The sequence below is a fragment of the Neopelma chrysocephalum genome, unplaced genomic scaffold, assembly GCF_003984885.1.
Source record: "Neopelma chrysocephalum unplaced genomic scaffold, ASM398488v2 Primary Assembly neopelma1_120, whole genome shotgun sequence".
Classification (NCBI taxonomy): Eukaryota; Metazoa; Chordata; class Aves; order Passeriformes; family Pipridae; genus Neopelma; species Neopelma chrysocephalum.
The window spans coordinates 283,502-297,449 of record NW_020897782.1 but is presented as its reverse complement, the minus strand read 5'-3'; the positions used below and the strand labels follow the sequence as shown (position 1 = coordinate 297,449).

Sequence of the window (13,948 nt, the reverse complement as noted above, 5' to 3'; positions counted from 1 at the left end):
TCGGGTTTCTGACCTCCTGTGGGAAGGGGGTGGAATCCAGGGCAGATCACCCGGGATCAGCTGGGGCAGTGAGCTGAACACAAGGAACCTCCCGCAGCTGCTCTGTGATCACACTACAGACCGAGGGCGTTCCTCTGCTGGCACAGGCACTTCCAAAACCTCGGTGCTATTCCCACTCCCACAGCTCTGGGTGCCCACCATGGAACTGAACCTGCAGAGAACCATCCACCTGTTCCACTGACATCATCACCCTCTTTTGGAGAGTCTGTTAAGGTCACCTTCCAGCAGCTTCTCTGCATTCCTGCACTTCAGTAGAGACCTTGGAAATACATCATCTTCCAAAGGGTAAAATCAGGCCCTGGGCTCCAGTCCCAGCAGTGGAAGTCTCTGGTGCTGGGAGTGTGATGGCCAGAGAGCCTCAGGAATGGTCAGACTGGGAAGTTTCCTTAACAGTTTGATGATCCAGATGGGACCCTGAGGCACCCATCTCCAAACATCCAACTGCCAGCACTGGGTGAATTCCCCTGGGAACTTGGGAACAGGGAGAAGCAAAAGGGTGACCACTAAAATCCCCTGAGCAGATTCTGTATAAATGATTAGGGTAGATTTGAGCCTCTCCTCGTGCAGATTGGGTGAACTCATTGGCAGTGTGTTGAGAACAGAGCTGCACGAGGAGCACATGGAGGGGATGTGGTGCCCCCAAAGCAGGAGGGTTTTGGAGACCCTTGTACCACCCAGAGAGTGGCAGAGCACACAGAAGGGATGCTGAAGTCCCTTTTTTAGCATGTAAAAAGAGGTTTCAAGTCCCTCTTGTGTTTAAATCCATGGGAATTAAACCTGGTGGGGATGAGGGGATGCCCTTGGCCCAGGCTGTGCAAAATTACCCCACAGTGCCCTCGGGTGACCCCCAGCTGGGCCCATGGACTTGGGGGTGTCCCAGGGGCTCAGCAGGTCACTGATGTTTCCTCCTGGATTACAGGGATCTCTCCTGCTCCCCGTCCCTGTCTCCCAGCACAGGGGGACCAAGAGGAGCTGCCCCGGGGGGAGCAGCAGGAGCACCAGCCCGAGCTGGGGGTGCTGGGCTGCCCCTCAAACCCACCCCCCACCCCAAGGATCCCCCAGTGGGGGTTTATAAACCATCCCCACCCAAGGGACAGTGCCCCGGGTCCCCCACCCCGCCCTGCAGGGCCCTGCAGAGGGAAAGAGGCACCTGCAGAGTGCAGGAGTCCTGGGCAGGAAGTACAGAAACAAATTCTTTATTCATTTTTCAAAGCTCAGCAACCTGACACAAGGCACTGGAACCCACCCCCCACCCGAGCAGTGACCTTTCCCTGTCCTGAGCAGAGGCCTTGGGAGAACTGGATAAAGCTCTGCCTCCTCTCCTGGCAAAGGTCAGGAATTTGTCTCCACTGGCAGCCCAAGGAGTGAGAAAGAAAATTATTTTATTGAAGGCCACAGAGGCATCTCCTGTTCCAGCCAGCAGCAGCCTATTTCAGAGGAAAAGGAGTGATGGAATTGGGTGCAGCCACCTCAGTGTTTCAGCTGTGACATTCCAGCCTCAGCCTGATCCTTCAGAACAGGATTATTCACCAGCAGTAAAAAATAAGTTGCTAAGCCAAAGAAGAACCCCATTTTTGTAGTAAAACAGTGCTCAGGTGAACAGGCAGGTGTGGAGGGTCTGGGGAAAATGGCTCTCCCAGAGGTTGGTGTGGAAACCCAGGAGAGACCCAGGCACAAACACCTCCATGACCCTGTGACATGGGGCTGGAGCTGGCACAGGGGGGAAACTGGGGAGGTGTCCCAGGGACACTGGGGAGCTGCCCCGGGGAGATTTGGACAGTTGCCCCAGGGATATTTGGGGAGCTGCCCCAGGGAGATCTGGGGAGCTGCCCCAGCACCAGGCCATGAGGTGGGATTTTGGGGACAGGTCATTCCCTAAAAGGCACCATTCCAATGGTATCACTTTACCTAGAGGAGGGTTTGTAACATAACCATTATTATTTATACTCCCATGAGTGAAGAAGGCAGACCAAGAACATGGGGCTGCTCTAACCAGGGCAGCAAGAGGCTTTTCTGATGTCACCAGTGACATCTTCCCCATGAACAGATCTCTAGGCAACATATACACACCCTGCAGCCAGGCTGTTAATGCTCCACACTAACAGAGGGCCAGTTAAGATGTAAACGTGCTTGTATTTTAGATATTCAGGTTCTTTGTGTCTTAATTATCTCGAAAAACTGAAGCAAGCCTGTGTTCTGCACTCTCCAGGTACTGATGGGTTAGATTTTCCCTGGGCAGCCTCTCACACTCTGCAGCCAGGTTTGCTTCACTTGACATGTGTTGCTGGTGAACACAACAGCAAAGGGGCATCTGGTCAGGAAACAATTTAACTTTTATATCTTTGGTTACAGCACTCTGTTTAAGCTGGGCTTTACCAGCCCAATGAGTAGGCAAATGGGTGTGCCAAGCATAAAAGCAGATTGGCCATGGTCAACCAGAATGGCCATTATCAACCAGAGCATGAACTAACCTAAGGCAAAAATCAGAGCAATTAATAAGGTATTTGGGAAAAAATTATATGAAAGAAATAATTAATGGGCTGGATGACCTTAAAGATCTTTTCCAACCTAAACGATTCCATGATCAGCTGCTTCCCATCACCCAGACAGTCCCCTAGGCCTCCTTTAATCCTCCCCACCACAGAGTCTGAGCAGAACTTTCCTGTAGTCTCCTGAGCAATCTCCCTAGAGAGAGCAGAAAAAAGGAACACAATTAATTTCACAGCTCCATACAAGGCTGGACTCCTTCCAGCACACACGATTTGTCGCAGGGTTTGAATCCTCTTCGACAATTTAATAACCAAGAACATTCAGGGCCGTTTTCAGTACATAAATGTAAAGCCTCCTTAATTCCACTCCCTCTAAAACCCCCCAGAGGTGCTGAGAGGGGACCTGTCTCCTGTGTTTCTAACGCTGCAGAGCTCACCTTAATGAAGGAGTGGAGGGATTTCCCATACATGGCCAGGAACTCCCTGCGGATGTACAGCATGTCCACCTCCGAGCGGGACACCATCACCCGGATCAGCGTGCTGTCATCTGTGCCCAGGCCCTGGGGAGCACAACAACAGCTGCAGCTGCAAAGCATTTTGGGCACGTCACTGACAGACACAAAGGTTTGATCACTTGGCTTTCTGCAGGATCTGTTCCTAATTAGAGCATTTTTGGATTAATGCGGTGATCCACTATGAGCTCTGGCCTTCCTGAGGGAAAAGGGGTCCATAGAAAAGCTCAGACTTCTTTTTCCCCCCCAGGTAACACAAAGTTTCTCTTTCTTTAATGATTGCTGTCATGCTACTGATTCAAGCATGGAAAGGCAGGGGGGAAAATACCAATCTCCCAGCAAAAGCTCTTTACCTTCATGGATTTGTACAATCTTTCAGCAAAATACGCAGGTTTATTCCGCATGCACTTCACTGGAAGGGAGACAAGAACAAGAGAAGTAAGGCAAATAAACACTGAAGGACAAGGTCTTCCAAACCCTTCCAGCACTTTCTCAGTGCAGGTGTTTGTTCTGTAAAGATGCAAGTCAGCAAGCACAGTGCAGACATCCAGAGTCAGTGACCTGCTGTCACTTGATGTCTCCATGCCCAGTGCGCAGTAATAAAATATTTTTAAGGCTTTAAAGCTTCCTGACAGCAAATGTCAGCTCCCAAAGCATCCCTTGGGAAAGAAATATAAAGCACAGAGCTTTCTCCCCAGGTTTTATCTGCAAAGATTAAAAAGACTGTGGCTTGCAAAAAAGACAGACAGTATCTGCCTCCTGAAGCTGTGTAAACAGCCAGGGCAAGAGGCAGGCTCTTTAATTATTTAATCAGTTTGTAGACAAAGTTTAAAAGCAGGGAACTCACCCACAGCTAACAAAGCATCCTCGAGGTCTCCTGACATCTCGGATTTGATGCTGTCTGTGATGTCCTTATTAGCAATCCCTCTGTACACATCAAAAACTAGGAGAGAGAGTCGGGGGTAAAAAGAGCCAGTGAGCTGCTGCAGGGCACAGAGTGGAAACCCCGGGGATCACTTTGCAAGATCAAGCTCCTCATGCTCTGTGTGAACATTGCACCATTATCGTGACATCGTAAGTTAAATCAGGGCTGCCCCTCAGAAATAATTCATTTTAATTAGCAGCTGTCTTGCTAATTGCCCTAGCACTGCTGCAAGGCTTTTCTAGCTAATGAAGGCAGTGTCCATGCCTGGCTCTGCCCCATGGGAGTCACCCTTCATTATCTCAAATTTACAGGTTGGAGCAAGTTGCAGGGATGTTTTTCTCAACTCCCTTTTTGTCTCAGGAGGGACTAAAGCAGTCTAAAAGAATTGAATGGAACCGGCCCTGATGATACCTGTTGTTTTAGGAAAGGCTCACAATCAGTTACTGAACGAGCACAAAGCTCCTACAAAAGTACTGTCCTGACACAAGGAACAGAGTCCAGGACATCCCAGGGGTCCTACCTCTCAGCAGGTGGCACCTGTTCCGTGTGCAGAGGATGGACATGAACTGCACCTCATCTGTTCCCCATCTCTTCTCCCCAGCTTCATACAGGCACTTGAAGACATCAGGAATAGACAAAATGAGGCTAATCGAGAAGACCACGGGTACATAATGTGATTTTTACTCCATAGAATCATTTGGGTTTGAAAAACCCTCTGAGATCACTGAGTCCAACCATTCCCCCAGCACTGCCAAGGCCACCACTGACCCATGTCCCCAAGTGCCACATGCATGTGGCTGTTAAATCCCCACAGGATGGGGACTCCACCACTGCCCTGGGCTGGACAATCCATTTTTCCTAATATCCCATCTAGTCTCCACCTGGGGCTGCTGTCCAGCACAGCTTCAGGCTCACTCATCTCCCTTCAAAAAACCGAGGTCCCGAAAAAGCAGGGCTTCCCCCCAGCTCACACGTACAAACCCCACAGCTCCTGCAAGGCAGCAGATTGCTACACACCTGAGCATCTTGTTGAGCAAGGGCCTCATCCACAAACGTTCCCTCATCTCTGTTACCCTGGGGAGAGACAAGGAGGAAAAGCTCATTTCACCAGAGCAACTCATAGAAGCAAGACCTGCAAATTCTCCATTAAAACCAGTCACTGGAGATGCATAATGGGATTGTTAATATTGAATAATGGGTTACAAATACAGCAAAACGTGGCTTAGATTTGATTTGTTCTTGCTTTTGAGATGAGCAACCATCCACTTTAATGGGGCCATTTCGAAAGAGCACATGGCATTAATGCCCAGAGTGAGGCTCCTCTCTCTGTAGAAGCTGCTGTCAAATGCCAGCGAGGTGAAATGCAAGAGAATCACAGAATCATGGAATCATTTGGGTTGCAAAAGACCTCTGAGATAATTTAGTCCAACCCTTGTCCCAACCCCACCTTGTCCCCCACACCATGGCACTGATGCCACATCCAGGCTCTGCTTAAACACCTCCAGGGATGGTGATTCCACCCCCTCCCTGGGCAGCCCATTCCAAGGGCTGATCCCTCTCTCTGGGAAGAACTTCTTCCCCATGGCCAACCCAAACCTGCCCTGGGGCAGCTCAAGGCTGTGCCCTCTTGTCCTACTGCTGGTTCCTGGGAGCAGAGCCCGACCCCCCCCGGCTCCCCCCTCCTGTCAGGGAGTTGCAGAGAGTGAGAAGGTCTCCCCTGAGCCTCCTCCTCTCCAGGCTGAGCCCCCCCAGCTCCCTCAGCTGCTCCTCACTTGTGTGTGGAGCACTTGTGCTCCACACCCTTCCCCAGCCTCGTTGCCCTTCTCTGCCCCTGCTCCAGCCCCTCAACATCCTTCCCAACCTGAGGGCCCAGAGCTGGGCACAGCACTCGAGCTGTGGCCTCCCCAGTGCCCAGTGCAGGGGCACAATCCCTGCCCTGCTCCTGCTGCCACACTATTCCTGAGCCAGGCCAGGCTCCATTGGCCTCTTGCCCCCCTGGGCCCCCCTGGCTCATGTTCAGCTGCTGTCAGTCAGTCCCCCCAGGGCCCTTTCTGTCCCCCCACTCTGTCCCAGCCCGTGGGGCTGCCGGGGGTTGTTGTGGCCAAAGGGCAGGACCCGCCCTTGGCCTTGTTGAACCTCATCCCGTTGGAATCAGCCCATGGATCCAGCCTGTCCAGGTCCCTCTGCAGAGCCCTCCTGCCCTCCAGCAGATCCACACTCCCCCCCAACTTGTCATCACCGAATTTGCTGCTGGTGGACTCGCAGTGCAGTGACAGCCTGAACCCTCAGCCCCAAGGCAGAGCCCCTCAGCAGAGGTTCCCCCGCTGCCCCAGCCAGACTCACCGTGGCGAGGGACACGAGGACCCTGCGGAACATGGAGGATGTGTCGGACACGATGTCGTCCTCCAGGCTGGAGCCGTACTCTGGCAGGGCACACACAGGGCACAGCTGTCAGGAACAGCTCCAGCCCTGCACAGGGCTTGGCCACAGCACGGGCCAGCCCTAAGCTGGGTGAGGTGTAACTGTGCTCAGGGCCCTCCACACCACAGACTATGGAATGGTTTGGCTTGGAAAAACCCTCTGAGGTCATCGAGTCCAACCTCTCCCCTGGCACTGCCACAGCCACCACTGACCATGTCCCCAAGTGCCACATCCACAGGGCTGTTCAATCCCTTCTGGGATGGGGACTCACCACTGCCCTGGGCAGCTGTGCCAGGGCTGGGCAGCCCTTTCCAGGAAGGAATTTTCCCAGTATCCAACCTGACCCTCCCCTGGCACAACCTGAGGCCGTTTCCTCTTTTCCTTGCCTTGTTCCCTGGGAGCAGAGCCCAACCCCCCCCAGCTCCCCCCTCCTGTCAGGGGGTTGCAGAGCAAGAAGATCCCCCCTGAGCCTCCTTTTCTCCAGGCTGAGCCCCCCCAGCTCCCTCAGCTGCTCCTGCTGCTCCAGCCCCTTCCCCAGCTCCGTTCCCTTCCCTGGACACGCTCCAGCCCCTCAGTGTCTCTCTTGTCCTGAGGAATCCAAAACTGACCCCAGGACTGGAGGTGCCTCAGCAGTGCCAGCACAGGGGGATGGTCACTGCCCTGGTCCTGCTGCCACACCAGGGCTGGTACAAGCCAGGATTACCCTTGGGCTTCCTGGCTTTCATCATAGCATTCCATATGGAGTGGCACAGGGCAACATTAAGAAGCACAGCCAGTATGTAACTGGCAAAAGATCCACCCAGGGACAGATGTCCAGCTGACAGACCCAACCACCCCACCCTGCTTTACTTGCACCCACTCCATTTCTGGGTGAAATTCTAGTCCTTGAGGCTGACAGACCCCTCTCCTTCCTCTCCACCCCCTGCACACCCCCAGTGCCGTGTCAGTGTGACTGCAGAGTGCTCCACATACGGAGTTTGTAGTTCTCGTTGATGTGCCGAATCTCCGCGTTGGTGCGAGAAGCCAGGATTTCAATCAGGCAGCCTTCATCTGTTCCTGCTCCCTGGGGAGTGCCAAAGACAAGATCCAAGACTATGACAACTGTTTGGATGGGCAACTATGACTTTTTGTTTATTATATTTAAGTTAATAATAAGAAATTGATAATAAATGTACAGTTATGCCATATCATACAGAATTGACCACAACTTAAGCAACACAAAAGAAGGTTTCCAAACCTTTAGAGCCCTCCTCAGCTCATGCACGTCGTACATGATGGTTGGAGTCATCAAACCAACAATCACCTTTTCAAAATTCCCACTCAGCTCAGACTTCAAGTCAGCAATCAAATCCTAGAAGAGAGAGAGAGAGGAAAGGAGGTGAGAGAAGATACAGCTTTTGAGAACAGGAAGAACTTGTTCACAATTTTCTTCATGCTCCAGCCCTCCTTGGATAAAGAGTTACTCAGAAGTGAACAAGACCAAAATAAACCTGGCCAAGGAAAGCTTGTGCTGATCACACTGCCATGGGGACTGGGATGTTGGTAACATTTCACCCCAGTGATACAACCCAAAAAATGTCTGCAGCTTCCAATTCAAGCCACAGTCACTGGTCTCTGAAGAACACCTACCCTGCCAATAGTGCTTTTATAGGTGATCAGAACTTGCTGGCGCTGGGAAACGTTTAGTTTGGTCAAGGTCTCAATGATGGCATCTTCATCTGTGCCTGGAGAAACCAATGGAAACCAGTCAAGCTGCTTGTTCAAGAAGCAGCCCCGTGCTCTGGTCGTGTCCAGGCTGTGCCATCACCCCCACAGCCCTCACACCCTGGCACACCAGCTGGCTCTCAGCTGGGCAGCAGTGCCTCAGCCCAGCCCCAGCAGGGCAGGACTCCCCCCAGGGCAGAGAAAACAAGACCCTCACTATGGCCAAGACTTGGATTTCCAGTGGGGTTCAAGTCACTCAATTCCTTCCAGTGCCCTCTCACAGGGCAGTGGGGTGATTCCAAGGGCTGGATTTCCCCTTCAACAAACACCATAAAAACATTCCCAATCTCCAGGGGCATGAAGGAGGGTTTAACAGTGGAGGGAAACCAACTTACCAAGCCCCTTCATGGCCTTCCTTAGTGCCTGTGCCTCTTGCTCAGCACTGAAGCTCGAGACTCCCTTGATTGTTGCCTAAACCCACAGGAGAGGAGTTATGAAAGGCAGACACAAGGTCATACATACACAGAGGTGAACTAAAAACAAAGAACATTCAAAAGATGCAAACACAGTGACAGTGTAAAGTCCACCCACCAAACGTGAGTGATTTTATACCAGGGTTCCATCCTAAACAGAAATGGTTTGTTCTAGAGGGACATCCCAGCCACATAAGAAATAAGCCACAGGGACACAGGAAGGAGAAAATATCTTAATGTGGATGGCCCTGGAGTATCTGGTTTCCAGTTAAAGAATGGCACACAGCCTAACACCTCTGTTCATCCAGCTTCTTCCCAGAAGTTTTCCACGTAAATCATAGAAGAAATGTTCCCATCAAAGCCCTATTCCTGAATTCTCCAAGAGCAGCCAAGGACCATCATTCTGTTAAATAAACGCACCAGGAAGTGCAGTGTTTTACCCAAAATGGAGATTCACAAATAGCTTCCTCCTGCCTCCTGTCCAGTGCCATTTCTGGGGGAATACACTGTCTCTTACAAAGCTCTCATGTTCCCAGGAAAATCCCCAGCAAAACACCACTTAACATTCACACGGGTCAGGCCTTCTGAAACAGGGACAGGGAAGTGTTCCCCCATCCCTGGAAGTGTTCAAGGCCAGGTTGGGGCTTGGAGCAACCTGCTCTAGTGGAAGGTGTCCCTGTCCATGGCAGCAGGGTGGAACTGGATTCAACCTGGAAAGAATAAACCCAGGAAGTTCGTCTAGAGAAATTCCTGCTCTTTGAACTACCTGATATCCGACTGGTTTTCCATTAACTCCCCAAACGGAAAAGCCCATATATGTGGGTCATTATTTAGTATGAGGAAGCAGAGAGAGGTGATAAATTCCCCCCCATGAAGGGACAGACAGTGACAGCTTTCTTCCTGCTGGGTCCTTATCTGAGCTCCACTGCCCACGTTTATCTGGTGGGAGCAAAGGCCTGGCACAGGGTGGCACAGCAAACACACACACTCACCATCGTGCTGGGCTCTGGTCAATCTGGTATTGTCTGTGTCCCAGGCACTCAGACAGCTGCAATAAAAAACACAGGGAGTGTTAGTTTTCCAGCAAATAATTAATAGAATACACCTACCCTTGCAGGTTAATGGGGCTGGTGAAGTAACCCTCTAATTCTTTGAGGACCAAAAGCAGCAGTGAAGTGAACGCCCCGAGCAGCCTCCTTTGCAGCCCCACTCTGCTCTGAGCAAAGGCTGGATCAGGACAGCACAGGGCCAGGGCCAGGCTGGAAGGGACCTGCTGGGCAGACAGGTGATTAGCACCAGTAATTTAATAGGATTCTTTACTACTGCCACATTTGTGACAGCCTGCCTGAGGCTACAAGGCAGACAGTGTCACCCTGGGAGCAAAGAGAACAGACTGGATTCCCGTGTCCTCCAAAACACACGGGTCACACCTTGGTGGGTGAGAGCCTGAGGGTGAAGAAGGGTGAGGGTGAAGAAGGGTGAGGGTGAAGAAGGGTCAGGGTGCCCACACAGCCCTAAGAGCCTTCATGGATCCTGCCTGGGAGGCAGAGAACACGTCGTGGTGTAGATGAGCACACAAAGGATAACCTCACTTGAGCACTGGGGCAGGAGAATTATTTCCCCTCTTAATATTTTAATGAAACAGTTTGTATTCAACACCTCAGTTTGGTGCAGTGTGTTCTTCCTCCTAGGGCTGCAGTTTTAGCTGGCAAAGCCTTCAAAACACCAAAAATTAATTGCTGTCTGGCCACGGTTCTTATTTCTGCTCATAATTTTGTTTTCATGTGTACAGCCCATACATCAACACACCCAAATTATTTTCCCATATCCCTGATCATCTGACAGGATGTCAAGTACTAGGACAAGGTTCACCTCCCTGGAACTCAAGTTATCCCAGCCTCACAGGAGAGGAGTTAGGAAAGGCAGGCAATACATACACACAGAGGAGTGGAATTAAATAAAAAATAAGAGATGCAAACACAGGGACAGCAAGTAAAGGCCACCCACCAACCCTGGGTGGTTTTACTCCAGGATGGAGTGAGGTCTCCCACTAAAGCCCTGGAGCAGAGGCAGAGGTGCCAGCAGTGGATGACATTTCTCCTCGTGGTGCTCAGTAGCTGCTCTCCATGAGCCCAGGCAGTTGTGCAAGAGCAGGAGTGTGTTGGCTCATGCTCCACATGACTCCTGCACATCTGGAATGCACCGGCAGTGCTGTGCAGGCCAGTTCACTCACAGGGTGACACTTGCCAGGGATGTCACTCAGGGGCACTCCCCAGTGTTCCCCAGGTCATCTCTACGTCACTACACCCTGTGCAATCAGGCAACATATGGAAATTATTAATGTTGAGTTTGCTTTCTTTCATCTGATCATAAATTTCAGTGTTTAGATTATGACCTAGGCCTCAGAAAAGTCATGTTTGCTCTTCTCTAATCTTTTACAGAAGCAAAAAGCCAATTTTATTTGCTTTTTGTCAGATACTAAATAGAGGCTTCAGGTTTCACTGATGTTTTTATGATGCAGTTTTACCATCCAGCTGGTTTGCACACAGCAGCAGGAATATCAGACAGGCTGGTTCGGCAAGTCAATTAAAGGGCAAAAGAAAGGTCAGAAACAAGGGAAATGGGGTGGAAGGCAGAGAAATTCTGAGTGCAAGTGAACTGGCAGGAAGGAACCAGACCACGAGGAGAGGCTGCATGGACTGGATTGGGGGCAAATGCTCTCACAATATCCATTTACAGCAGAAATATCACATTGACTATTGACTGCAAGATTCTGGTTTCTTCATCCAGTGAACATCACTGAGAGTCTAAAGAGCAGAGCACTGCAAAAGGCAGCACTGCAAACCCCACTGCTCAAGCTGCAGATGCTGGTTTGTTCCTGGAATATTTCTGTGAATGAGCCACTGAAGTTAATGGGGGGGAGCTCAGCAGTCCAGCACTGGCCCCTGCCCCTGTGACCCTTTCAGAGCCAAAGGTGTCTGCTCAGGCCAGGGCTTTAGGTGAATAAAACCCTCCTAAGCCACCCCTTGGTTAGCAGAGAGAGAAAGGAATTGCTCAGCAGATTTGCCAGTGCTCAGCAGCTTAACACAATTCCTGGCCTGCAGCTCCATCAGGGAAAACCAGCTTCAGGATGGGAGCAACACCTCACTCCATGGTTTGAAGAATTAAACTATGCATGCAGAGGGTCAGCCAGCCAGTCCTATGGTGCCCTTATGTTATTTGCTTCACCCCAGAATAAAGGCCTGATACAGTAAACCTGGCTTAGAACAGGCTCAAAACACTGGGCCCAGAAGACAGAGTGCAAGCATCCCTCCCATTACTCAATTTTTTTCCATGGATGATCTTTTCCTGGCAGGCAGTTATAAGTCCATATCAATATCCTCTAAAAGGTCAATCCAGAATAAACTTAATTTATCAGAAAGTTGTGGAGGCAATCCCGTGTTCTGCAAAATCAAGCCTAGGCTTGCTCTGAATCAGGTTTTCCTGACTCTGCTCAGAGCACACCCAGGTACCAGCAAGCAAAGCTCCCAACAGCTCAACAGGATATAAACACGGAGTATTTTCCCCAGTTAGAGCTCACAGCGTGTTGCCAGTCCCACACCTCGGCTCTGGGGTGAAAGCCGCTGCTTTGTGACCCATTCCCGTGGAGGCCAACGCTGGACTCGTCTGACGAGTTCTCCCGTTCCGGGCACGTTCACCCAAACACCACCCACACCCTGCACGGCTCGGCTTTTCCACCGCTCCGGCAGTGCCGCCGATGTGCTGGGTGTGCTCCAGGGATGTCCCGGGGCTCCCGGCTCTGGTCCCGGCCCCCTCTGCAGCTCAGGAGAGGATCTCCCTTCTGCCCCGAGCCAGCGGAAACATCCCCGCGCCTCCCGCACCACGACCTTTAGCTGGCCACTGCCCGCAAAACGAACAAGAAGATAATGTTTATAGCCTTGTACTCCTCATTTAGCCTGTCGCCCACCCCCGCCGTGCCCCCCGCCCTCCAGCATCCCGCGGGGAGGATGTGCCAGCCTGGGCATGGCGGGAGGAGGAACCCAACCCTGAGCTCCCCGTGTCCGGGAAGGGTCAGGAACCTTCCCCCTCCCCACAACCTGCCTGCCCGTCCGTCCCGATGCCCAGGCCGAGCGCCGGGGCTGCCCCAGCGCCCTGGCACGGCGGGCACCGCCTGGCCCGGGGCTGGCACCGCCGTACGGGCACAGCGCCCCGGGCACAGCGCCGGGCACCTCCCGGCACCTCCGGCCGGGCAGCCCCGGGCCCGTGCCGGGGGACACCCCCGGTTCGCTGGCACTCACCCGCTGTCCCAGCCGGTGCCCTGGCGCGGATGGGGAGAGCTCTGGGGCTGCCCTGGGTGGCAAAGTCCCCGCCCTGGAGCGGGGTGGGACCCGCACGGCAGTGACGGGAGGGCGATCCAGCCCTCTCTGCCCTGCCCTAACAGTGGGCTGTAAACCAGAGCAGGGGAGGTTCCCCGGGGAGCCTCACTCCATGCAGGAACTGCACTTTTGGGGGTACTCGGAGGACTGACAGGCTGGAATGGCTTCCATGCTCCCCGGCATTCCCTGTACAAATCTCGGGAACAGAGAGGGGCTGTGGCTGCAGCCTCTGATCCCTCATTCTGCGCTGTCTGAAGCAGGGCACACCCGAGGGGGGAGCGAGAGGGACGACGGTGTGGAGCACACGGGCAGAGCAGCCTCGAGCAAGCAGTCCTGTTCCTCCCCCGTGTTGTTTTTCTTACCTGTGTCGTGTCTCCTTTGCTCCCACCGCACCTCTCGGGGTCTGCAGCATCATTCCCCCTTGTCTAAGAGCTCTGTGTCACAAACGGCCACGATTTCTGTAAGAATGATTATCTGCATAAAGATTATTAATTTTGCCCTGATACGTGGCACTGCCCTGAAGTCAAAACCCTTCAGGGCAAAGGGACTTCAGTCTTACCCCGATGTGACCCTGCCAGGGTCAGCCATGGCCATGCTCATAGGGCTGACAGAGGGAAATCAGCCTTGAATAATACATAGCTTGTCTTCAAGTGTTTATCCTCAGGGATTTTGGTCTCCTCTGATGCCAAAAGTACCATTATTAAAATGGGTAAATCAGCCCTCTCAGGTTCTTTTTTCCAGCTCATAGGACAGCTCTATCTCACCCCTATGCCTCTTTGCACATGCTCTTTTGCTGGAAGGGATCTAAATTTAGCAGCTGGGATGCAGCTGTGTGGTTTATTTATTACAGCTCAGCCTTCCAGAACTGCCCCGTGGAGCCCAGCACCAAGGGGACATGGACCAGGGTGACAGGAAAAGCAGGTTCAAGCCTCCAGCCCTCTCTTTTTCCACTGCAGAGCCTCTTTCCTTGCAAAATCTGGCACTTTCC

At 52.3% G+C, this 13,948-nt stretch overlaps 1 protein-coding gene across 2 annotated transcripts; it reads right to left on the bottom strand.

Annotated features, from left to right (window-relative positions):
* Window positions 1–1,235: 1,235 nt before the first annotated feature.
* Window positions 1,236–13,154, bottom strand: ANXA4 (annexin A4). 2 transcript variants are annotated; one of them, XM_027697594.1, is made up of 14 exons: window positions 12,883–13,153; window positions 9,577–9,632; window positions 8,703–8,987; window positions 8,507–8,582; window positions 8,037–8,131; window positions 7,645–7,758; window positions 7,380–7,470; window positions 6,330–6,409; window positions 5,004–5,060; window positions 4,507–4,600; window positions 3,909–4,004; window positions 3,415–3,473; window positions 2,987–3,109; window positions 1,426–2,745 (listed from the first exon to the last, which is right to left on the bottom strand). In XM_027697594.1, exons 4-14 carry the CDS (start codon window positions 8,517–8,519, stop codon window positions 2,686–2,688), a joined length of 882 nt encoding a protein of 293 aa, XP_027553395.1. In that variant the 5' UTR covers window positions 8,520–8,582; window positions 8,703–8,987; window positions 9,577–9,632; window positions 12,883–13,153; the 3' UTR covers window positions 1,426–2,685. The 2 variants fall into 2 exon arrangements, with proteins under 2 accessions (XP_027553394.1, XP_027553395.1); XM_027697593.1 differs by lacking the exon at window positions 8,703–8,987 and having other exon boundaries at window positions 1,236–2,745; window positions 12,883–13,154.
* Between the last annotated feature and the right edge of the window lie 794 nt (window positions 13,155–13,948).

Coding starts and splice junctions, on each gene's coding strand:
- ANXA4 (XM_027697593.1), bottom strand. Junction 7,471..7,644: donor AGCTGAGGAGGGCTCTAAAG/GTTTGGAAACCT, acceptor GGCACTCCCCAG/GGAGCAGGAACAGATGAAGG. Junction 2,746..2,986: donor CCCTCCACTCCTTCATTAAG/GTGAGCTCTGCA, acceptor TGCTCTCTCTAG/GGAGATTGCTCAGGAGACTA.